The sequence below is a fragment of the Passer montanus genome, unplaced genomic scaffold (assembly GCF_014805655.1).
Source record: "Passer montanus isolate IOZ18808 unplaced genomic scaffold, ASM1480565v1 scaffold172, whole genome shotgun sequence".
Classification (NCBI taxonomy): domain Eukaryota; kingdom Metazoa; phylum Chordata; class Aves; order Passeriformes; family Passeridae; genus Passer; species Passer montanus.
This window is the reverse complement of record NW_024364493.1, coordinates 559,900-585,884: the sequence shown is the minus strand read 5'-3', so window position 1 is coordinate 585,884 and position 25,985 is coordinate 559,900. Positions and strand designations below refer to the sequence as shown.

General features: G+C 42.0%; 1 protein-coding gene across 4 annotated transcripts; it reads left to right on the top strand.

Moving 5' to 3' along the window:
* Positions 1-50: 50 nt before the first annotated feature.
* ACADSB (acyl-CoA dehydrogenase short/branched chain) lies at positions 51-14,987 on the top strand. Of its 4 annotated transcripts, none has more exons than XM_039704337.1 (11): positions 51-169; positions 3,878-4,037; positions 4,316-4,416; positions 4,907-5,113; positions 5,557-5,727; positions 6,212-6,337; positions 6,708-6,800; positions 8,851-8,940; positions 10,423-10,560; positions 11,816-11,915; positions 12,604-14,987. In XM_039704337.1, the coding sequence occupies exons 1-11, from the start codon at positions 128-130 to the stop codon at positions 12,672-12,674; spliced, it is 1,299 nt and encodes a 432-aa protein (XP_039560271.1). In that variant the 5' UTR covers positions 51-127; the 3' UTR covers positions 12,675-14,987. The 4 variants fall into 4 exon arrangements, with proteins under 4 accessions (XP_039560271.1, XP_039560270.1, XP_039560272.1 ...); XM_039704336.1 differs by having other exon boundaries at positions 92-169; positions 3,875-4,037; XM_039704338.1 differs by lacking the exon at positions 51-169 and adding an exon at positions 205-335.
* The last annotated feature ends 10,998 nt before the right edge of the window (positions 14,988-25,985 follow it).

Below are 25,985 nucleotides of genomic sequence, written 5' to 3'. Positions count from 1 at the left end.
CGCAGTCTCGCGAGACCCGGGCGCGCCGGCGGGAGCGGAGGAGAGGGGGCGTTGGCTCTGACGTCACGGGGTGTTTGCCATGACGTCACGAGGGCGTTGGTTCTGACGTCACGGGGCGGGCGCCGAAATGGCGGCGGCGGCGGGAGCTTGGCTGAGGGGTTGCGCCAAGGTGACGCCTCAGGGCGGGACAGGGGCACGGGAAGGGACAGGGAAAGGGACAGACCCCGTGCCCGGGTGCAGCTCTGCGGGGCGGTGCGGGAGCGTCCTTTCCTCCCTGTGCGCTGCGAGCGCGTGTGCGGAGCGACGGTGCTGGGTTTGGCGCTGAGAGAAGTTCTGTAAGTCAGAGGCGCTTCGGGCTCGCCCTTGGTTACAGCAGCGAGGGCTCTCCCGGCGCGCTGGCGCTGCCGGGAACGGGCACGGCCGGCCCGGGAGCCTTGGGATGCCCGGGCTGGGCATTGCGGGTGTCTGCGCGGGGTCAGGCTGCGGGGCCCTTTCCGCTCGGAATGTTCTTGGTTTTCCTGAGCGCCCCCGAGGCGCTGGAGCTGTGAGCAAGACACGCGGGGACCCCGGGGTTTTGCCATGTGTGCCTTGGCTCTGCGGGGTGAGACCTCCTGCTGCAGCTCCTGGGTGTGCTGCGGCTCCGGAAATAAACTGAAATAAAGAAAACCAACCCTAAAATTGAATGCAAGCTTCCCACTGGGGAGCTTCTCTGCTGGGAAACGGGAGCTGTGTGGGAAAACAGCTGGGATGGACAAGGAGTGGAAGTCACAAAGGGAGCTGAGGAAAATTGCTTTGGGGTTTTTGTTTTGTTTATCTCTTAATGCTGCCGCCAGGTCCAGCATTAAAATCTTGTTTTAGATTGCAAAACAAACATGAAGGCAGGAGAACTGATCTTTTAAAGAGCTGAGGTGGAGGTAAGAATTGAGATAAACAGAAAAATCAATGTTATCAGCAACCAATTCTCTAAAGCCTGTGTTCAGTAGGGCAGGCAGTCTGAATCCTGGAGCAGGATAAATCACTGCCTGCAGAAGGAGAGCAGGAAAAAAGGCAGGGAAGCAGCAGCCAAGGATTTGAATAATGCACATGCTCTTTAAATAACTGCCTGAAATTAGTGATACTGCAAGGCCTGTAAGAAAAGAAAGGTGCACAATAATGTAGTGACTTGATTATTTAGTTTTAAAACTTAAATGTTGAACTACAACATAACTTCCACAGTGGGCTGTTATTCCTCTGGGACAGCTGTGAGTTGCTGCTCTTTGTGTGGGCGTTGCCTTGGATGCATCCCATTGGTTCCCAAACTTTTCAAGGTGACCTTTTTGGGAATATTCCTTTTGTCCTGCAAAGGAGCAAAGTGTCCCAATTACTGACTGGCCAAGGCATGGCTGATGAATGCCTGGACAGGGCTTGGGGCAGCCTGGGACAGTGGAAGGTGTCCCTGCCCATGGCAGGGGGTGGCACTGGCTGAGCTTTGATGTCCCAGCCCAAACTACTCCATGATTTTATGCTTTATATTCCCAGTAATTCACCATGCAGGAAAACACTCTTTGTCCTTGGGAGTGCAGCAGTGGAAGGAGCAGGGCTGTGTGTGGCTTGCAGCCCTGTCAGGGCTCAGGAAGCAGCAGAGTTAAACAGAAGTGTGCATGTGCAGGCTTTCCCTTCCAGCCCCTGCCAAGGACAGGCGTGCACAGGTGGGTGTTTGCACTCCTGGCTGTCAGGTGACTCCAGCATAATAATCCATTCCTGGCTGACTGCTCCCAGAACCTGTTTGCCTGGGGTTTAATCTCCATTAAAACAGTGTTTTCTTTATTTTGTGAAGTGACTCCAGTAACTCCATCATCCTTTGAAAGCGTTGCAGCTACTGCTGACCATCCAGATGTACTCACAATTTAGCCCTGCTCAGCAGTGGTTGTTTTATGTCACCAGGGGTGTTGAATGTGAATAAACACTGAATTTTCACAGCAATATTAATTTTCTCTATTACCACTTCTGACTGTTTGTTGTTTTTGGGGTTTTATTTTATGCACAGCGCTGTTTGTGCCAAAATCAGAATTTCCTTATCACAGCAGACTTTTGCTTCTTGTCTCCACAAGAGTTCATGGGTGTGTTTTCCATCAGTTCTTCAGCCAGGAAGATGACAAGTGTTGAAAGCCAACATGAAAGACAGAGAATTATTAGAAAGATCAAAGGAATTTTTACTTCCTGACCCCAGAGTTGCTGCTGGTTTTGGAGGAATGCTGCTGTCACAGTGTGCACTGTGGAATTGCCCTGTGTTCTGTGGGCTGAGCAGGCGCCTGCTGGGGGCACAGCCAGTCTGTCCCTCACTCTGGGGTCAGAATGAGTGCTGCCAAGAACCTGTGCTGGCAGACACGTGGTTTCATTCTTCATGGCCCAGCTGTGTCTCTCCTGGGGGTTTCTGTCAGCACTTGTCCTGGTGAGACATTTGTGTCTCCACACTTTGGACTGGCAAGGCAGAAGTGCCAGAAATCTGTGGCAGAGATCTGCCCTGGAGTGGGCTGGGAGTGGGGAGCTGTGGGAGCAGAGCAGAACCATTGTTCTGTCATTTTGAGACACACACAAACTGGGCTGCTTTTCAGGAATACATTTTAGCTACTGCTGGCCCATTACTTCTTGAGCCAGATCTTTTATGCTAACTTCATTTAAAGTCCTAAGCCAGACCCTTTATTCCCTGAAGTCCTAAATTTAAAGTCCTTCCTTTAAATTTCCTAAGGAGTTATTCTGTGTTTGGAATGCATATTTGCCTTCATACCAAGCTTGCCTTTCTAAAGCCTGCTGTGAGGTAATTAAGCCTTTGAACACCAAAGTTTTTAGGTCTCTCCGGAACAAAGCTGTCACATTGTCTATGTCCTGACAATCACTGTGTGTAGCTTCCTCCCAAAAGCCGCTGTTCTGTTCATTTTTGTGATTTTTGCCACATATTCTTAGTGCTATTCCCCACAGTAAAATGCTCAGCCTCTGCTCTTTTGGTGGGATAACCAATGCTTCTTGAAATCATTGTTGTATATTGTGGACAAATGGGGAGCATGAGCATAAATCACTTAGTTTTGATTGATTCCTTCTCATGCTTTTAAAATAAATCAGCCAGATAAGACACATTAATTATTAGTTACACTATCAACATACTAACTGTGGGATTTTAACTGTGTGGAAATTAACTGTACAGAAGCACTGAAATGCCAGGGCTTTGTCTACAAAATGTGTGCTCATTCTGAAAATCATTAAGAGGTGGATGAGAATTCAGTCTGAATTCAGAAATCCACAGTGCAGTTAAAAGTTAGGCTCTTTCATGGAAAAATGCCAATAATCCACGTGAGGGGCTGTCAGAATGCTTTAGAAACAAGAGTTGCTGGTCCCTAGAAAAGCAGGAGAAAGCTAAAGTCAGTCATTAAAGTTGACAGGCCTGTAAAATTCATTGTATGTGTATTTTATATTTACTCTTATCAGTCTTGTTAGTGAAAGTATTCATTCTATTGAAATACACACTCACTACTCTGAATATTGCAGTAGACCTGCAAAATCATCTATAAAAATAAATACTACCAGCAGGGTTTATTTGCTGTAAACACTAAAATTTAATTTTACATTAAAAATGCTTGTGCATACTTTGTAGAATAACCTTGTGTTAGTAAACTTCCAGAAAGAAAACTGTTTCATGTTAAAAGAAAAGTAATTAAAGGATATTTTCTTTTAGGACACAGGGGGAGGGGGAGGTTATATTTTCTCAAAAGCTTTCAGGCTGAACATTAGATGTAAGTTATATTTCCTAATCATTTACTGAATACAAGCACTGGATAAAGTTATAGATGGTTGTCTGCAGACAAATCTAACTGTTTGCATGTTCTGTATTTGTTGCCAGCAGCTGAGAAGACACATGCCAGCAGCCTTGGCTCCTTGGAGGGTTTCTCCCTGTGCTTTTAGATCCTCCAAATCAGAACTCAAGCCAAATGTAGCCGGTGATGGACTTGCCTGTGCTCCACTTCAAACATTCACTGAAGAGGAGGCCATGCTGAAAGACATGGGTAGCTGTTATCTCTGCAGTTAAAATTCAGAAATGTTCCGAGTAGAAGGGATATTTTAGCTTAAAATTTTGTTTTCATTATTTATTTCTAGTCAAATGTTGAGATTTTTTGGGGGAGTTGTGCTTTATGCCTGATGTTGCTTGGGCTGCTTACTTTTTTCTTCTGACATGCATAACCTGTCAGAAGCACCACATTCCTGTTATATTGATTCCCAAAGAGACTGTTTATTCATTTATTTATGGAACATTTACATGTTTTCTCTCTTCTCTTCATTGCAGTGACCAAATTTGCCCAGGAACGAGTTGCACCTTTCGTGCAAAAAATGGACGAGAATGCGAAAATGGAAGAGTCCATCGTACAGGGATTGTTTGAACAAGGGGTCTGCACACCTTTACCTAACCTTTTATTTGGAAAGTAACAGCATTTTATGAATCTCTAACTGTGCTTTGTTCAGATTTATAGATTAAAAGATTGAGGGATGTAATTCAAATGAACTAACAAACCATTAAAAATTTTGGAGTTGTCAATCACATGACAGCTTTCTTGACAGCATTATCACTTTCCATCTTTTACTGTAATTTTTTTCCATGTCCCCCGTACCACATACTTCACCTTATCTTTTAGTTCCTTGTCTTCCCTCCCTCACTTTTTTTTTAGTTGGATAAGCATAATTGGATGCTGGAAAGGCCGTGACTCCAAGTGTTGATGGAGAAGAGAACCAGGAGTCCTCTGTGCCTTATTGGGCAGCCATGAGGAGTTACATTGCCAAAATCCTGGTGTTCATTCCTGGATTCAATTTTAGCCTTTCCAGCTATCAGGGCAAACAAATTTCTATGAGGGCAAACACATTTGCACCTTTTCCATTTCAGCTGATGAGTATTGAGCTTGGGGAAGAATATGGAGGAACTGGAGCTTCATTTTTTTCAATCATATTGGCAGTGGAAGAATTGGCCAAAGTTGATCCAGCTGTGGCTCTTGTGTGTGAACTCCAAAACACTCTAACAAATAAATTGTTTACCACCTATGGAACAGAAGAACAAAAGAGAACTTACCTGCCCAGGGTGTCCAAAGATACAGTGAGTCAAAGTCTTACTTGACTTAGCTACTGAAATGATATTATTGTTTAGTAATGTTAGTGGGATTTTTTTTTCAGTGGCTAATGTGTGTCTGCAGCTCTGGAAAATATGTGTGAGCTTTGAAACACTGGTTAGAGCTGAGATCTGTGGTGATATAGATACATCCTGTCATCAGTAGCTGAGAGGTAAAAGTGGAAAGGCACTTATTAGTTTCATTAAAATTTAATTTACTGTGGAAAAGAACTGTAAAGCAGTTGACTTTGAGAGATGTGTAATTACACAGTGTTTCTATTCTTAATCTTCATAGCTGAAACTCAGTTACTTTAATGCAATAGGTTAAAATGTTTGAATTTAAGAGACTTGTGCTGGCTTATAAGTATTTTCCTGATAGGAATTATTTATATTTGCGAAAATTAAGTTGGCTTTTTCCTTTCCCTTGACAGTTAGGGAGTTTCTGTCTTTCTGAGGCTGGGTCTGGCAGTGATGCTTTTTCCTTGAAGACTCGAGCTGAAAAGAAGGGAGACTACTACATCATCAATGGCTCAAAGATGTGGATTAGCTTAGCAGAAGATGCAGGAGTCTTCTTTGTCATGGCAAATACAGACCCATCCTTAGTAAGTTGCTACAGAATTCTTGCATTTCACTGACAGCTGCTGATATATGAAACTGTGGATTTTATACTAATAATCTGATGTTAGAGGTTAATACCCTGTGCACCTTTTCCTAGCTGACTGCAAACTTTTAAAAATATTTCCCAACAAAACTTGAGAACTTGGTAAGCAATTTAATAAATTCCTACAACCAGGGAAAATAAAAATGTCAGGATCATGGTTGCTTAGATGAAGAGCACTGGTGGTGTTCTGAGTAACAGGACTCAGTTTTACTTTTTTCCAACCTTTCTGACTTAGCTGACAATTTCCTGTTGTTAAAAAACAAAATGGAAAATTAAAAAGTATTCTATAGTAAAATATGTCCAGTAAAAAATTACATAGCTGAATATGCAAGTGTCAGGTCTGTGTCCAGTCTGGATAGCAGGTAGTAGATTTTGAGGGATATTAGTATGAAACCCAGTTTTTGATTATTTTTAACTCCCCCCAGGGCTACAGAGGAATTACATGCTTCGTAGTGGATCGCAACACAGAGGGGCTTCAGGTGGGGAAAAAGGAGGACAAGCTGGGGATCAGAGCATGTTCCACCTGCCCAGTCACCTTTGACAACGTGAAGGTATTGTAAGTTCAGCTGTTGATGCATCATTTGTGTACAGCTGGAACCTGGCCACACATCAGGAAAGAATATTAACTAAATTCCTTTTTTTTCCCCTTAGATACACTGATTGTTGGGCATATTTTAGCATCTTCCTTCCACAGAAGTCTAGAGAGGGGTTGGATTTCTTAAATTTTGCTGTAGTTTTCTCTCAGTCATCAGTTTATAGCCATGTGAATCTGGGAATGCTCTAATCAGGTATCCTAGAAATCGAACTGTGGTTTACGTTTTATGCCTTCACTTATGAGGAACAATTGCTAAAACTTGTGAGCCCTTTTAGTAGTTGCAAAGCAGAATAGAACAGGAATAATTGGGTGGTTTTATTTTTTAGGTTCCTGAGAGCAATATCCTGGGACAAGTTGGACAAGGCTATAAGTATGCCATTGGAATGCTCAATACTGGCAGGATAGGGATTGCTGCACAGGTGGGTGACTTGGTTTGTCACTGAGCACAGCCAGGACATCATTTGGGTTTGGACTGAAATTTGTGGAATGTTTAAAGCTGTTTAGAAAATACTTTATTAAAAGCTCGGTTGCCACTAGATGTCACTGTTCCCGTAGCAAAGTTACAGCAAAGATGGGAACAGCTGCCAGTGGGAAAATTCTCCTGTGGTGACATAAGCAAGAGACTTCAAAAACATTAAATGGCAATTAGCTTCTCTTGGGTCCTTAACTTATTGCTACTGAACTATGTCCACGTTCTTGTTTTCCACTATGAAAATTTATTTATAAATTTTATAAAGAAAACTAACTTTGGAAACGTTAACACACTGAAATATATAAATTAATGCTTCCAGCTGGGATTTTATAGGGCTGGCAAGTGTAATCTAGTGCTAACTGATGTTTTCCCAACAACTTGTTTTTAAAAGTCAACTAATTTTTAAAATAAAGGTGATTTTCTCTAGCAGAGCTGTTCCAGTTCATTGTTGTCTTTGAAAATTGCACTGTATGGCATCTTAGGGGAGAATATTTACTGACCTTGGAGTTATTTCAAAATGTTGTATTTTGCTGTAAAGTCAGTTTGGATTTCAGAATGCTGCTGATCTCAGTGGAAATCAGGTTCAGCCCCAGAATAAAATTACTTGGGATAAGTTTTAATATTTTTAATTTACTTTTGAAGTAATCTTTCTTTGTTTACATTTTGTTGTGCAGTGTTTCTGTACTACCAATCTCCTTTATCTTTTGCCCTGGTTTGCAGACAGACCAGAAGAAATCATCTTTATGAAACTGAGATTTTCCACATGGCAATACTCTATGCTGATAATTGGGCTGGCTTTTCCATAATTTCTAAAGATTACCTCTGATTAAACTTTGTCTGATATGGCATTTAAAAAGGGCTGTGGGCCTCATTGTTCCCAGAGATATAAATAATATAAAGGCTCTGCTAGTAAAATACATGGTCTGGATTTTACTCTTAATTACTCCAAGTTACACCTTAATTAAAAGTTAAGGTCAGGTAGTTGTTATATCTTAATTACTGCCTTCTTGGCACCTTCAAATTAAGAAAAATGGACTTGACAAGAACAGCAGCTCTAAAGCCCTGTGGTATTGAGTTTAGTTTTGCAGCAGTAATAGTTTTAAAAGATAATGAAGATCTTATAAAATGTAATTGTGGCTTTGAAAACAGTTTCAGATGGTTTTAGTGCAAGGCAGCTGCAATATTATTGCAGGTGCTGAAGTTGGTGTACGTTGTTCTTATAATTTATATAAGGAGATGACAAATCTGATCATGGGGCTGATTAGCAGCAGACTGCAATGTTTTCTTTTGCTTTTTTCCTATATATCATTTTTTTTCTGTTGTACATCATTCAAAGTAGTTTTTCTAAGCTGCCTGATGTGACACTTTACTGCTTCTGCCTTTGTGGAAAGACAAAATTGATCTAAATTCTTCTACAATTGTTCTGCAGAGTTGGAAGATAGTGCAAGAAATGTTACTCTCCTTCCACTCCACTATGTTTCTAAATTCTGAAATAAATTGCTAATTCTGCCAATTCAGTCTGGCATCCTCTAGAAAATGAGAAATTATTTTGCTATGAAATTAATTTTGATTTAATCATTCATATTATTTTTCCTTTAATAGGGTAATGTAGATCTACAGATCTTTAGTTTACAGTCATTTTCTTATGCAATTACGAATTTTCCAAACAAACACTTCATATTTTTGCAATTACAGCTGACCCATAAGTTTTGCTCAAAAAATGAGTGGTACTGTTTTCACAAATACTTGCCTATGGTAATAAATGGGCATGTAATAGGTTTGTTCCTCAAACTTTTATTTTTTATAACTCACCTCAGTTTGTGTAAAATTCTCCTAGGATTCTCTAAACAAATTTTAACAATATCTAGGTAGGAAGAAAACATCTTTTCTCCTGGATATCAACCTGCCTGACCAGAAGATGACCAATTGTTATCATCTCCATTAGGTGCATTCACTGAATCCATTTTTTCTGACCATATCCTTATTTTTCCTTACAGATGTTAGGACTGGCCCAGGGGTGTTTTGACCGCACAGTTCCCTACACAAAGGAGAGAGTCCAGTTTGGGAAAAGCGTGTTTGATTTCCAGGTACTTGTTAATGGGATGCTTCCTCCAAGAAAGAATAGTGACCATAATAAACAGTAAAATTAGTATTATGATCTGCATAATTCATGTTCCACTTCATGTCTTGTCTCTCCTCAATACTTGAGAAGAATTTTTCAAAAAAACTCTGGATGAACGTTCATCTGCCACATAAAATTCAGCAAATCAGTGCTGTGTGCCTTTGCAAGTACCACACAAATAATTTAAAACTTAAAAATATTATTGACATATTCCTTTTGCTTGATAACTTATTGACATTCTTTGAAAATAATACACGTGGACCTCCCTTCTGATTTTAATATCCCACTATACTGAATGTGCTCCAGTTTTTCTACCCTTTCATGAGGTATAGGGGAAGGGCTTTTTCTGGAGACTAAAAATCATAAAAAGATGAAGAAAACTGAATTATTAGATTTCCTGTGTTGTACAAAGACATTTAGTTTTCATTATAATATCTGTTTCTTACAGCAAAAAAGACTCTTTGTTGCAAAAATGATGTATAGTTTAATAAGGAAGATACATAATTGTAATTACTCTGGTAATTTTCTTGTTAAAAGAAACCTACATCTCAGCTGAAGAGAAGGAACATTAGCACTACTCATAATTTATGCAAATTTTAGGAAGCACTCATAGATACCTAGGAAATGATTGGAACTACGTCTTTTGAATGGGAAATGGAATTTATAATTGCCAAATCATTTTGGTATTTTGACCTGCCTATATATTTCTGCAGATCTGAGAGAACGGTGTTAATGTTCTAATAAGATGAAAGATTTCATTGTGTTTTAGACTACTAAATGTTCATTTTCAATGATCATAATATTTGGGTGTTCTTAAATAAACCCATTCTTCTGTAATACCATTCAGATGTGAGCTCCATCACCTCTTTCCTTCCCCTTGAATCCATTCCTCAGTCGTGTCCTCTGTACCTTTAAGCTGCTTCTAAATCTTGTCTTGTGGCTCTGGGACAAGGAAAGGAGTTGTCACCTTGCTAGTTCTCCACTTCTGTTTAAGAAATATTTGTTTACAAGTTCTTCCTTGGCTAAGCTCATTAGGAAACCAGACCTGGTTTTGTCTCAGTGAACAGCTGCAGAACGGAAATGCAGCTCTGACTTCCTCGTGCCTTTGTAACCCTGAGGAGGATGTTAAGATTGGGATAAAATTATCCTTCATATTCCTGGGTTTAAATAGGTAACCCTCTGTCCAGTCAGGCAAAAAGAACCCCAGGGCTCCTGAATCCAAGAACAGGAAAGGGGAGAGCAGGGCTGCAGTTCCTGAGAGCCCTTCAGTGGCCCAGGAGTGCTCCCAACCTCTGTCGATAAGCACAGAAGGAACGCGGGATTACTTCCCACCTGGATCCCGTTGTTTTCTTTTAGAGTGCAGGTGCATGCCGTGGTGAGCAGAATGGCTGTTGCTGGCAGCTGCAGGGGGCTGTGGCTCTGTCTGAGTGCTGTGCTGCCGTTGCAGGGGATGCAGCACCAGATTGCCCAGGTGGCCACGCAGCTGGAGGCAGCCAGGCTGCTGACCTACAACGCGGCGCGCCTGGCGGAGGCGGGCAGGCCGGCCATCAAGGAGGCCAGCATGGCCAAGTTCTTCACTGCTGAGGTACCCCAGCTCCCTCACTGCAGCTTTTCACCCCATTCTGATAAAGCTCCTTCTGCTACCCGGAGTTCATCTTGGCTGTGAAACCCCTGGGTGTACTTTTATCTGGATGCCACACCCCTGGAGGTGTTGGAGACCAAGTCAGATGGGGCTTATCTGTCGATAAGCACAGAAGGAACGCGGGATTACTTCCCACCTGGATCCCGTTGTTTTCTTTTAGAGTGCAGGTGCATGCCGTGGTGAGCAGAATGGCTGTTGCTGGCAGCTGCAGGGGGCTGTGGCTCTGTCTGAGTGCTGTGCTGCCGTTGCAGGGGATGCAGCACCAGATTGCCCAGGTGGCCACGCAGCTGGAGGCAGCCAGGCTGCTGACCTACAACGCGGCGCGCCTGGCGGAGGCGGGCAGGCCGGCCATCAAGGAGGCCAGCATGGCCAAGTTCTTCACTGCTGAGGTACCCCAGCTCCCTCACTGCAGCTTTTCACCCCATTCTGATAAAGCTCCTTCTGCTACCCGGAGTTCATCTTGGCTGTGAAACCCCTGGGTGTACTTTTATCTGGATGCCACACCCCTGGACGTGTTTGAGGCCAATTTGGATGGGGCTTGGGGCAGCCTGGGCTAGTGGAAGGTGTCCTTGCCCATGGCAGCGGGGTTGGAATGAGATGAGTTTTAAGTTCCTCTCCAACCCTCTCCATTCTGTTTTTCTCAGTCCATGTGCAGAATCTAAATTAAGTCACCAAAGAATAAGCTGCTCTTGCCCCTAAATAAAAATTTTAAAACCAACAAATAACGCTAAAGGAGGAAAGTGAATTGATACTTTCTCTTATTAAGAAAGATTTAATTTTCTCAGAAAGCTTATTGTGTCATGAGAAGTGATACTTAAAGACACTTAAAGTGACACTTAAAGAGTTCATTTGTGACCATTTCAGCTCTGCTGGTCACATCCGTGAGTCTTAAAATGACTCAAAACTGGATGACTTTTCCCTCTTTGCAATTGCTGTGTTGCATGCCTCTGCTGGTCTTTTGCACAGAGCAGCATAGAAACTATTGCTGTAACAATTAGTGAAGTCCTGATGTCCTCTGGTTTATGTTGTTTTTATCCTAAAATGGCTTGCTGAAGATGAATACCAAAATACCCATCCTTCTTCCCTCCTATTCTAGTCACTGCTTTATTCCCTGTTTTGTTATTAATTAGGTACAAAGTATAAGTTTTACTACTGCTGTCTGAAGTTGAATCCTGTAATTCTGAAACTCTCCTCATAGGTTGCAACACTAACAACCAGTAAATGTATTGAATGGATGGGAGGTGTTGGATACACCAAAAATTACCCAATAGAAAAGTACTACCGTGACTGCAAGATAGGTGAGTGCCACTTTCCTACCAAGTATCTCTTGCAGCTTTGGTGCTATTAAAGTTTGAGGAAGAAGGGCTGGCTTTTTTTCTCAGGATATTTTTTCCTTGAGACTGTATCAACACAAATTCAAAGGCTCAGATATAAAACTTTAGGTATAAATGTATGTACATGCACGGCTAATTAAAATATTTCATTAGATACCAACAAAATACAGACACAAACACTGTGTCCCATTCTATTAAGAAAATTTCTGTAAGAAAAAAAAGAGTTAAAAATACTTTCATTGGCTTTAAGATCTGAATCCACGTGGAGTTTTCTTTTCAAAGCTTTCTTATTTATTAGGATAATCCTTGGACCCAACAGTTTGATATATTCAACAATATTACCCTTTGACTTTTATTACAACACCAGTTGGAACTTCTTCATTTTTGTTGGCTATTTAAGAACTGCTTTTCAGAAAAATGTCTTTGCATTATGTGTTGCCAGCCAGAAAAGTGCTTTCATTGTTACAGATAATAAAATGGGAACATTTATAATATTATATAAATAATTACAATTCTGTGCTATTACTTGCACAGTAAAGCTTCATTTCATAATTGTAAAGGTTCTCACTGGACTTTAGGATGATATTTTGGTCTCTCTTCATATACTCACTGTAGGTTTAGAGTCTACTAATTTGTTTTCTTCTGATTTCAGGTACAATATATGAAGGAACTTCAAATATCCAGTTGAGCACAATTGCAAAATTCTTAGCACAGGAGTACTGAAACCATAAGAACTTTCTTGATGCTATATAAAAATTATTTCCCTGAACAGTGATTGTAAATTTATTTGTAATTACAGAAGGCATTGATGGTATACTAAATAAGAATACACCATCACAGTGGAATCATAGGGAGAACCATGAGTTCCCCATTTCAGGAGAGGGAGTGATTCCTGTGAAATCATGAATTCCACATTTAAATCCAAACTTCTTTCAGCCTGAGACACTTCCAAGCACTGGATTTAGCTCCCTTAGGTCATGCCAGCAGTTCATCTCCCCTTGGAGATTTCAGAGTGAAAACAAAAGAATCCAAATCCCTGGAATTCCTGTTGCTCCACCTGGGAGAGCTGGTGTGTGGAGAGGAGCTGCAGTTGGGGGGTGCTGCTGCATTGGCATGGGGTGCAAAGAGAGGGAAGTGGTGGTTTCCTCTCTCCCAGGCTGGAGTGATGTCTGTGGAGCTGCTGTAATTGGAGCCATTTTTACAGCAGCCCTCAGTGTGTTCTTAAGGATATCTTTGTAATTAAGCCCTTGCAGCCCCAATTTGTACTCCTGAAAGGTGGATAATATCCACCTCCCTTTCCAGCCTTCTCAGCTGTTAAGGGTTTTAATCTAAGAGCCTATTTATAGTTCTCCTTTCATAAAAGGTTGAGTTGAAATCTTTCTGAAATGGGGTTAAAAAAGCTCTAGTAGTTCTGCAAAAGGACAGATATAAGCTGGGTAATGGGAGTGCTGTGATTCTACCTCCAGTGGCCTTTCCACATTCAATGCATTTTACAAACTTTAAAGGGAGGCACTGTTAATTTGCAGCCTAGTATTCCTTGCTCCTGGAAGTTAGTGGTTCTCTAGCACAGTTTTTCCCTTTTTTAAGAGAGAAAAAAGGGCAGGGGGTTGGGAAGTATTTGCTTTTTTATTTGTCTCTGTTTACTCTAAAATTAGACATTTTATTTACAGCAGAAACCTCTTCAGTGCTGGAGAGCTAATTAACTAATAATCAAGAGACAGGAAGCTTAATATATGAAAAATCATCCTAATTGCTGTAATTGGCAATCTGTTTCAAGTGTTTTGGGGAGGGAAGGATTGGTTTTCTGGTTTTGGCTGACTTAGAGGAATCTCATTTTTAAAGCTTGCCTTTCACTGATGATTCACTCTGAGTGGAGCTTAGAACATTACAGGCTGAGACTCCCAGAGGATTTCCTAGCAAAACCAGGGCAAGTGACACTTAACAAGTGGGATTTGTAAAACAAGCAGTGCCTTAGACAAAGAAACAAGCAAGGATGAAAAGCACTATTAAAAAGTTCTCTGACTTCAAAGGGAAGTAACTGCTTTAGTGAATTAATCCCTCTATGTACACACTTTGCCTGGTAATGGGCAAAGAATTATTGTGGTGATTATCCTTGTGCCAATAAAAAAGCCCCTCCCATATGAGTTTGATCAAGAGCTTTGAGATTTACAAAAATACAAGGGTAGGAAGGTAGGCTAGATGATTTCTGAAGTTTTCTTGTAGCAACATTATTATTAATCATCATCATTATTATTATTAATGCATTTCAGATTTACTTGCAGGCTTTCTTTCAGCTGAATTGAAACAACTGGGGAAATTTAGATTATAATTAAAACTAGTCTTAATTCTAATTTAGATTAGAATTAAGACTACCGACACCACAGCATTTAACTACAGTTATTCTGCTCAACAAGGTCTATCTGTGAATCCAAAATAATCATAACCACTGCAAAATGCTGGAGTTAATGCTGATTGCTGTGCTGAGTTGTGCCAAGGTGAGGCAGCCCTTGGCTGCTGAGGTTTAATCTGCTTTGCTCACATGAGTGTCCACACAAAACAGGGTTTGGTTTTTGCTGTGATCTCCTGGTTTGAGGCACTCTCAGCTTGGCATCTGCAGTTTTGTGTGAGACTGAGGACTGCAATATTTAACTGGTTCAATACAGTGCCAGAAGCAAACCCTTTGTGGAGGGAAGTGCAGAGCTCTTTGAAGGACTGTTAAGGGCTGGATATCCAGGATTATGTAAAAAGACTCTCTTTGTGTAGAGCTGTGTCAGGTATCCATTTGAAAAAATAACCAGGGGAAAATGAGATTGATGTGATTCCTCACATCTAATATGGGATGCCTGAGTCCAGCAAACAACCTGAACATCCTCAGCATGAATTCAACAGTAGCTGATGAGCTTTTCTTCTCAATAAAGCAAGGTCAAGCCTTTAACTAATGTTACAGCTGTAAATATTTCATGCCTTTGTTATGTATGCTGTATTTTGTACACAGTTTTGAAAGAAATAAATAATGTATTGTATTTGTATACAAAATTTTGTGGAGGAGTATGTGCACAAATCAATTACAACCCCTGAGTAACTTTGCTTGCTGTTTTAACTGGACAGGTACCTGTGTGGAGAGCATTGGGTACACTGGTCACTGATTCTGGGGAGAGTCACAGAATGGTTTGGGTTGGAAGGGACCTTGAATCCCACCCCTGCCATCTGAACTCAGCTGTTTGGTTAGGAATGAGAAGTGCTTTGCTGTTGTCCAGGAGCCGTTTGGAGCAGCCTGTGCTCCCCAGCCCTTGTTCTGCTTTGGGACAGGCATTTTTGGGTGGTCCTAAATGGCAATTCTACATTTGGCACTGTGGGCACAGGCTGGGAGGCTTTCTGAGCTTTTAAGAAAAGCTTTATGTACTCAAGATGTATTTTGTTAGTGACTTTTCCCTTTTTGTGCCCTTAGTCCATCGAGTCTGTTGTCCTGGAACAGCAACTTCAGTATCAAATGTTGCATGTGAGCTTCCCTGGTTAGAAGAAAATACCTGTATTGAGAATGTATTAGAAAGTGCCTGAATTTTGGTTTTGGCTTGATACAATACTAATCTTGTATATCAGTTCATGGTTCTCTAATAATCTGTGGTTTAAAATCGTTGCCAGGTCCTGCAGGTTTTGTACCAGGAGAGAATGGCTGTGTCATGTGAGGTTTCTCTAGTTCTGTTCTGCTTGGTGATCAAGGCAGATTTCCACACTGGGTTTAAGCACTCACTTGGGAAATACCCAAATACAACATTTTGTATCATCTTTTCTATGCTGTTGTTCTTTCTTTCATATTTTCTTTTCCCCACGTAAAGATTGTGTTAGAAAAGGCTTACATGAACTACAGAGTTATTGTTCTTTGGGAGCCTTTTGCTGTGCAAAGACTTTTCTAATTAACATGTTATTGCATTTCACTTGAAAATCTTTTGGTGAGAGACACATTTCGAGATCTTCTACCAAGCTAAGCTCGATTGGAAGCCCAGTTTGTTTTGAAAGCAGCTGTCTGACTTCCCTGAGCTGGTGCTGGATACACAAAAGCTGAAGAAATGCTTTTCCTCAGCCCCAGAATGTATTCAGGGTAACTAGAAATAACCAGTGTGTTCCCTAATAGCTTGTTTATTGTTCAAAGGAACATGCAATGTACACTGTAACTTTTTTTTTTCTGGTGAAATATTTATCAGAAATATGTGCAGTCTCACTAGACAGTAATAGCATTTTTGTATATTTTGTCTTTCAAGATCATTTGGATTTACATCTTTCTGAAGCTATTCTCTCTCTCAGTAACTGCAGAGCTGCTAACACTGGAGGACTTAGGCAAACTAAAAAAAAGTCAAGTTTTTAGTGATTCCTTTTTAGTGAGGCTAAAGAGGGGCTGTTTGCTGCCTTCAGTCAGGGACGTTCAGCCAAGTCTCAAGCAATGACCCAGCCCTCAGTGGAACAGAATCATTTTCTGATCATCCTTCTCATAACATTGAGTTTGTCACAAGAGTCTTGGATTTTTTTAGCTTGAATTGTTTTCAAGGACACCCTGTAAAAATTTTTCAATTCCTTAATTTGCATCCTAAACATGCAAATTAAGTGCCAAGTTTTCAGTACAAACAGGGCAGGTTTTAATTTAATTCTGTGTTGCTGAGATGTTCTGCTTTTGTTTAGATAATTCCCAAAGACATGATAATTATGTGTTTGACATTAACTTCTCTGGACACTTTTTGGTTTTCTGTAGAAGAAATTTGCTAAACTGCCATAAAAACAATCCAGGAATATTAAAAAAGAAAAGTTAAGGTTCTGGAAGCACAGTTAAATAGTGAAAATCTCCAAAGAACTTGTTTTTTCAATGGAGCTGCTGAAGATAGAGTTGATCCTTTCAATGTCTGTCCAACCAGGCTGTAGAAGGAAAATTATTTTCTGGGTTTAATTGCAGCAGTGCCTACATTTGATTGACAAGGCAGTTTATTTTGACTGTTGCTTGAATAACAAAAGCTGGAATCAGCAAGATATTTGTTATAAAATACATTTGAGTGCCATGCAGGATTCGCAGTTTCCAAGGACCAAGGGAAGGTGCAGCAACAGATCTTCCATTTAATGCTGGAAGAATTTTAGCTCTACTCTACTTTGACTTCAGTGATCCAATTTGCAGAGATAAACAATTCTCTGGCAGTAATGCAGCTTGCCATTATTTAATAATTATTTAAAATGTGCCTCGTTACCCTTGTGTAAGAATCTGGGCTGCAGGGGAGTGCTGGTTGTGCTCTGATTCTTCAGGGGCTGACACAGCACTGGGTTGAAGCCCCCCATGGTCTGGTGTCTCAGACTGTTCTAATTTAATTTAATAGCAAATCTTCTCTATCCTGCTGCTTCTATTTAGAAGTGTCCAAAAACCTTTTTTTTTTTTTTTTTTTTTCCCCCAACTGTAAAAGCCTTCTGGCACTAAATTACATCTATTCCTTGACTGAAACATATCTGCTCTATGCTAACCTCATTATCCAGGAATGATTTCTAGAAGAGGAAGTGAAGAATAATTAAATCATTCCTAACTGAAGGAAATGCTTCGCAGAACTATACAAATTCCAATTTGGCCAAGATGCTGTGGTTTCAGATTCTATTTCTGGGAAGGGCAGAGGGACAAACAGTTATTTTTGGAGCCATGGGCAGCTGGTTCTTGCTGCAGTTTTCTCTCTTACCTTGAGCTGGGAGTGGGCTGGGACATCCCTGCTGAGGAGGGAGCACAGTTCCTGCCACCACCCTCCTCAGTACTGCCCTGTTGGGAGTGCTGCTAAATTAAACTCATCCCCCTTGCTGGAGGTGTCACCTGCTCTGCCTGGTGCTGGCTGAGACCCTGATTTGGGGCATTTTCCTGCAAAATCGTGCCTCAGCCCTGATCTGAAGCAGCGACTTGTCAGCAGTGGTGCCCTGCCCTGGCTGGCAGCAGAGCTGTGAGGGGACACACACTTCCCCCACTCAGCCTGGGACACAGTGCCTGGAATTAAATCAGGACTGGATTTTGGGGGTTAAAAATGAGCTTGCTGTGTGTGTGCTCAGCCTGGGGGAGCCCATGGGCTGGGCACGGCCCCTCATGGGGCTCTGTGCTCACATCTTCAGATTTTCACATTTTTCCATCTGTAAATCTCACTCTTCCAAAGGTTAAAGCAAAAAGGACGTAAAAAAACCCCTCACAACTAGTTCTTTTTATGTGGGAATGTTTGCAAGTATATCAGTGATGTGTAATTGATTTATTAATTGGGAAAAAACCACATGGCATGCTGGAAGAACAGCTTTTCAGTGCTCCACAACTTTGGTCTTTCAAGGAATCAGATCACTGAAATGAGTTACACATTCAAGAAATCCACTTAGAATTAAGAACATATGTCCTACTTTCCAGCTTTTCCTTTAAAAGTTGCATATTACAATAATGGAGTGTAAAGAGTAAACTTCAGTGATTTGCAAAAGGCACCAGCCTTGTGCCTTTTCCAAACTGGTTGATTTATGTGCTGTTTGCTGTTTTTGAGAACACAAAACAATTAATTCATGTGTGAAAAGAACAGTGAATTAATCCTAGAGAGCCCTGGAGCCTTTAAAGACCTGAATCATATGTTGAGCTCGTTTAAAACTTGCATAAGAAATTAATGTAGAATAAAGCCCTTTAATTTGAAAAGTGCATCTATAGTAGGTGTCCCTAGGATATCTTCTGGATCATTATTCAGAAAGGTTAAGGAGGACTTTATTTTTTCCATTCTTTCTTTCTTTTTTCCCCCTTATATTCAGTATGTATTTTCCAGTTTGCAGCTCAATGTGGTGCATTTCAACTTATAAAGAGGCAGAGATTTTAAAAAGAAATGGGGAGCTTTTTATTCACCTTCCACTTAATTTCCTTGCTGCCTTGCCAGTCCCAGCTTAATGAATGTAATTGCTACCTTTGATGAAAATACTATTATCAAGATCACACATTACATTGGAAAACAGTTTTTCTTTAAACACAGCTACTGCAGTCTCTAATTATGCATGTAACAAGTGGCTCCTGAACAAAAGAGCATGTTGTCTACAATTGCTAGGAATTGGAGCAAGGCAAATTTGAACAAAGAACAGATTAGATTTGCTCCATGCTCCACAAAGCCCATTCCCCTGATTAATTTCCTGCAAAAACTAAAACAATTCTCTCTTAAAAGAAACTAACCCTCATCCCCAGAATGATCCATATGCCATTTGTGTCAATCTATATGATGATAATGGCTACAGATTTAAATTATTAACTATTAGGTGGAGTAAAATAGGAAAGCTCTTTTATAAACTTACCTTTTCATATGTAAATAAGCAGTACAAGGACTTAAGGAACAAAAACCTGACTTTTCTGTGGAAACCAGGAACAAGAAAGCACCCAGTAACTGAAAGTCTGAATTGTGCATGTATAATCCAATTATTTTGTCAGTTTACTCTGTGCTCCGTGTTCTGCACAGGCACTGCAGCAGGAGAACCAGTGTCCTGTTGGGTTTTCCAAGGATGACACATTTGAGGGCTCATTTCCTTGTTTCCATTTGAGGAGAGTTCTTCTGAAAAGGCTTTCATTTAATTCTCAAAACACATAATTTTGTCAACAGGGTTTCATGAGCCAAAACCAGATTTGGAGATGTATTTTGCTATCATTCTATGGAAAAGCAAAAATTTGAATTAGTGCTTGGCCTCGGATAAAATCCTGCAATATGAATTGAATTGTTTTTTGGTATTTCTAATGCAAGGAATTAGTCACAGCAGTTTAGAACACAGTGTTATTTTTCATTCCTACTGGTATTGATCCAGGATCCCTGGCTGTGGTACAGGATGCATATAAACCACAGTCAGGTGGGTAAAAGCCAAAAAAAAAACCAAAAAAAGAAGAATCTGCTCCTAAGTGTTTACAAGGTGGGTTAGGACTGGATGTGAGCTAATACAAAAAAAGGGTCTAGATTATTTTCTAAGGAAAATTGGTGAGCTGCTGTCTTAGAAGGAAATAACAGCAGGCATGATGGTTTTGGTGCCAGGAGTGGCAAAGTGAGGGGGCAGAGGTGTGTGTAAGAGCAGCCTGCTTTTCTCTGCACAAGAGCTGCCAGAGTCTTTGTGTCCTCAAAATGTCACTGCAGAGATCCCAGGGACAGTCCTGCCCCTGTCACAGCTGTCATTTATCCCTCTCACTCCCAAAACCTACGTTATCACAGATCTTCCCAGTTCACCTTACTTGTAGTCATATAAAATCTACCCTGCAGGTCAGGAAAAAAAAAACCAAAACCCCTCCTAATTTTAAATGTGGATAGAATTAATCAAGACGTAATTATGACACCAAATGAAATTACTTGGAATATAAAATCTGTCTTCACCATCTTTAAGAAACTGAATTAAAGAAAATGTAAGACATTTCTTAGAAATGAAAATAATTTCTGTTTCCAGATAATTTTTCTACTGTTCCACATACTGTGGTTCCAGATACTTCTGATAATGGGACCCCACTGGTGGGGAAAATCCATGGGAACAGCCCCATGTTTTTGAGGCTTCTGGCTGCAAATATCTGTGACAAAACAGAGCAGGGCTATAATTACTACCTGGGGAAGCTGGAGAACAAAACCAATATATTCACAAAATCCAGAATAAGTTGTGGTTTAGTTCCCTGTGTCCCCTCAGACAATTTGAAAGCAATCTCACGAGTCTGGGGCAGCACCTTTGTGCACTTTTCTGAGAAAGTGTCAGGGTGTGAGTTTTTCTCCTTTTAGACACAAATCCATTGTTCATCTCTTGTTTTAATGTAGCATTTGCTCAACACACAAAAAAAAAGCTGGCTGGGAAGCTTGGCAATATTCCAGGGAATATTTATCCCTTCCTCACACTGTCCCTATTTGGGTCTTACAACAGCCAAATGCAGAAGTTTAGCACAGTTCCTGGTGTGAACACAAATCTGTGTTTTTCTAGGTGCGTTGTGGCACCTAATAATGCACTTTTTTAGCACAGCCATTGTCTGGAATAAACACTAATTCACAAACCCCCAGTGTCTCCTGGTGCAGGGGCAGTGTGGGGACACAGCAGATTTCTCTGGGGGTGTGATGCACCTGAAGCTCTGGAGGATTGCTTATTTTGCACAAGAGGATCGACCAGAAACTAAAAACTCCAGCCCTGAAACCTGCACATGGTGCTACAGTGAATGGAAAGGAACCAGCCCCGGTCCCAGCTCTGGTTCCTGTAGGGAATCCTCTGACAGAGGGAAGTGCTGCTCCCTCCCTCTGCACAGTGACAGGACCCTTGTGCTGACCACAAATTGGGATCTAATTATTATTAACCAGTGGTGGGGAAGAGTAAATAATGGACCAAAAAGGACAATAAAGAACTGGAAAGGAGAAGGCTCCTTCTCCATCAAGTTCTTAAAATAACGCAGAGCAGGGGGCTGACCTTGCATCCACATTTAAATAATCCCAGAGCAAATAATCTCTTTGCTTTCAAATAATCCCAGTGGGGATGCAAAAGGGAAAAAGTCAGTGCAGAGCCACTGAAGCCTTGTGCAGGCTGCCCTAGAACAGAGGCTGGACAGAGCTCCAGAATAAAGCAGGGATTTATTCAAAGGATCTCCTCCATGGATGCACCTTGGGCAGCACCAGAGCCCAGCCAGGGCTGCCCCCAGGATGAACCCAAATGGCCCCAAAATGCACGAGCGCTGCCGGGGTCTCTCCCTGGGCTCAGCTCTGCTCCATGTGCACATTGCAGTTCAGTGTCCAATCCCACTGCAGCCCCTGCAGTCCCACCCTGCTTGTTTTTCTCTCTGCAGCCCACGGGCTTTGTGCTCCTGGGCTGAGATTGGGATCATTTGTCCTTGGTGCCCAGCTGGAGCAGGAATTGTTTTGTCTCCCTGCTCTGTGCACAGAGCTGACCATCCCTGATGTGAAGCTCAGAAGAGCACACTAAAGCAGCACAGAATGTGGAAAATAGAAAAGTTAAAACCTGAGGCATCACCAGGGGCAGCTCTTCCCTCAGCTGTGCTGGGGCTGAGCAGGGCCCAGCTCAGTGCACCTCAGCTGGCACACAGGGGCCGTTTGTCTCAGGCTCCTCTCTATCCAGATGTATGATCCAGAGGGAAGGAAAAAGGAGTTGAGGTTTAAACTCTTATCACTAAAGTGAGTCTCCCTCTACATTAAAAAACTATCCAGACATTGTAACAGGAATGGGTTCAGTTCTTATGTCATAAATTTGTGTGTGTAGAAAAAAGACTTATTGGCGAATTTAGCAGTATTTTTCGTTGAACTGGCAGTTGCTAACCATTACACCAGTATTTATTTGATTCTTAAAGAGCACAAAAGCATGGACTACAAATAAAGAAGATGGAGTAATAGCTTTTGACTGGACCACTAGCTTTAAACTTGAAATGAAGTGTCCAGTTTTGAGTTACTGTGTCCAAATGCCATTTGTACAGTTTGAAAAGTGGGGGCATTTTTCCAGCTTGTCACTGTTAGCTGTAGTTCATTCCAGTGAATGATATCACTGAAGGAGCAGTTGTTCTGCTATAAGTACTTCACTCATGACTGGAATGTATTAAATGTATTAATCTGTGCCTGAGAGTGTAATTTAGGGAAGCCCTACATTTGACACATTCTTGTACATCCTTATTTTATTGCCTTATCCTGCAGGTAACAATGTCTCAAAAGCAAAGGGACGGGATGAAGTTAAAATTACATGTCACCAAATATTATATGCACTTTTTGCCGCTCATTTCGCTGTCAGAATTACGGATTTTCAACAACATTAGTTTAAATATGTTTATGACTTGATTTACACCTCTGATGTCAAAATAAAATGCTAGGCAGGAGCCCAAGGTTTCTAATGAGCTGGGAGGTGAGATGAAGCCATGAGGGGAATGTCCCCAGCCTCAGAGCTCCATCTTTCATGACAAAACTCTGTCACAGCCGGCGCCTGGGCCAAGCAAAGATAAAACGCGAGGGTTGAGTTATCCTGGAGAGTATTTGTCAAACCTGCTTTAAGCCAGCGGAATAAAAATGTATTTTTGTGGCAAGGTTAGGCTTTATGTCAACGAAGTGAACCCGTAAAGCATTTATAGCCAGCTCGTGACTATTGCCTGTCATAAATTCGAAACGCTCTTAATCCATGGGTGCGTAATTTCGAGGCACTCGAGGCACTCTCAGCACCTTCCATGGAATTATCCCCCTTAATTCTGGGGGAAATTAGGGATGGGCATGGTCAGAGGTAACAAACATTATTTTCTGAAGGGCACTGGGAGCTGTGTACCTGTGAGGAGGAGCACAAGGCTCTCTGCCCAAACCAGGTGTGGTGTGGGAGCCCCGGCTGCTGCAGGTGCCTCTGCCGTGGTGAGCAGCCCTGGCTCTGAGGAAATCAAAGCAGTTTGGGTGGCTGGATTGAAAGTACAGCCCTGGTGACTGTGCTCAAACCAACCTGGATTGAAAATACAGCCCTGGTGACTGTGCTCAAACCAACCCACCTCCCCTTCCTTCGAGGAGCGTAAAGAGAATTTAACAACCAGTGCACCCCCAATTTACGCTCAGCCAGAATTTCCCTGAAGAGCTGAACTCCTGAGCCTCCAAACACCCCGGGCTGCTCCTTTGCTTTGACACCCACGTGTTCCCCAGTGCACATCCCAAAACAACCATCCCAGGCTGCCCCCAGCTTTTCCTACGGGGCGGGAAAGCCTTTGACGCCGAGGTGCCCCCGCTCCACCTGCAGGCACGGTCAGCTGGGGATGATGGAAGAGATGGGACCAGCGCCTGAACTCCGACCTTATCGATCCAGCCACCCCCTCCCAGCTGAGTGGCTGCAGCCCAGTCAGCTGAAAAGGAATTTAAAGGGCGCCCGTGGTCCCCGCGCGGCCCTCCCGTCATTAATAACGTTTTCATCCGTGACAGTGATAAACACGCGGTACTTGAGGGGAGTTTATTAAGGTCAGTCCATAAATAAAAATTAAAATTTTAAAAAATGGGTTTACACAGATGAACAGATGGATGAATAAAGTGATTGGTAAAACAATAAATATGAAAATAGACAGATGGATGAAGTATCTCTAAAAGCCCAATGCCTCAAACGCTGGCGGTGTTGTACCAGACCCTTCTCTCCTCTCTGATGAAAAACAGATTTAATGAAGCTGCTGCTGAACTTATACATTTCGGGGATCTATGGCCTGACTAATATTTTGTCATTTAATGCCTATTCTCCAGCCAGATAAAAAGGATTGCAGCCATTTCTCTATGTCAGGTGTATAACTGAGTGCTACTAAAACTTAAATGTCTCATCTGTCCTTGGATCTAAATACAGATGGCCTTAAACCTTCGAGTTTTTCTTAATGCAGAATGGTATACAATACCCTGCCTGACTTCTTTTATCATTCTCAGAGAGACAGAGATTTGTATCTTGGTGGAATTCAGACTACCAGGAAGCAAATATTCTTCTTCACTTTCAAACTCTGAATATCATTTAGAGAAATAAAGGCAAAAAGCCCAATAGCAATTCAGCTGAGGAATTCTGGCAGATCTTTATGCTTTATAAAATCCAAAATTTCCTTGGGAAGCATTTAATTCCTGGCTATCGTGCCAGTTAAATTATAAATTTTATCTTTATCTGGGCATTATTTAAAAGTGATGAGGAACTGGCAGAGGAGAAAAGTTCATTTCAGTTTCATGTGATCTTTGTTTCTGTGCTGGCTCTGCAGGCGGCCGAGCTGCAGAGGGAGGAGGCATCATTAGGGGAAAACCTGTGCAATCCTTAAAACACTCGACTTGGATTCAAAGCTTTGAATTTGTGACATCTAAAAGAACCTTAATTGTTGCCCCTGATGAAATATTCCAAAGCAGTTACCTGGATCATTGTGATTATTGATCCCTGATTAGCCCTTCGGTCCTCGATGGCCACGCACGCTTTGCTTTGCCTCCTGCCCAGCCACGTGCAGCTCTGCTTGCTGCAAATGAAGATTTTGAGCGCAGAACCTGAGCTCAGGACTCACCCAGCCCGAGCTGGCCATCAATTTCCACGGAGGGCAGGTGCCTAAGTGAAATGGATGGGAAGAGAAGGCGCCCAAGACTCTGCATGGTTTGGTCCTCAGGAAGCGATTCAGCCCCGTAATGAGGAGGTGACGGGGCACAAAACCCAGGCCAGTTAAACCCAGGTGTAAATGGAATAAACCAAGAGTATTGCAGGTCCCTAATGAACAATCAGAGAGGTGGTTCGGATGGTGCAGAGCAGCTGCAGGGCTTAAAAAGCAGCAACAGTTGAGGGAATAATGCCTTGCAGCCGGTTGTGGAATAGATCTGAATGGCAGATTGGAGAGCAGGCAGAAATCCTTCTGTCACCAACCCCATCCAGCCTGGGACTGAGCTTGAGCTGGCCATAAACTGACACAGGGCATCCTGGTGTAGGGGCTCTGTGTTCCAGGGGCTCACCAGACCACCAGCAAGGCTCCTGCTGCTAACTGGGAGCACAGGGCAGCCTGGGGACCTGGCCACCAAACCCAGGGGCTGCAGGCTCTCCACAGCCAGCAAGTCTCCAAACCTGCTGCCAGCTAGAGGTGGGTGAGCAATTTCACCATCCCTGGAGTTTTAAAGCATTTTTTAAGAAGAAGGTTGTGATTTTTTGGTGATGGGATTCTGTTCAGCACAGCTGGAGTCGAGGCTGTGGGAATTATAACAGGTAAAATTAAAAGGATGCTTTTCAGGCTCTCTCTTGCAGCACATCTTTGCTGCCCTATAAGATTCCTGGGACATTTTAGGAAGGCTCCTCTAAAATTGTGACTGCAGCTGAGGACTTTCAGAAGATTTCCTGGTGCTGCCACTGCTGTGGTGACCCTGGAACACAGCAGGTGAGTAGGACTGGGCAATGGGAAGAGCAGGGTAGCAGGACTTCGGTGGGTTTTTTTCTTTTTGAAAGTTAGCATAATAATCAAGGTTTTGTATGTCAGAAGTGATTTCTTGCTGTGCAATGCCCTGGAAAATGCCCTTTCTCCACTTTTTGCCATTCTGCTTTGTCTCCTGCCCTTGTGCCCAGATG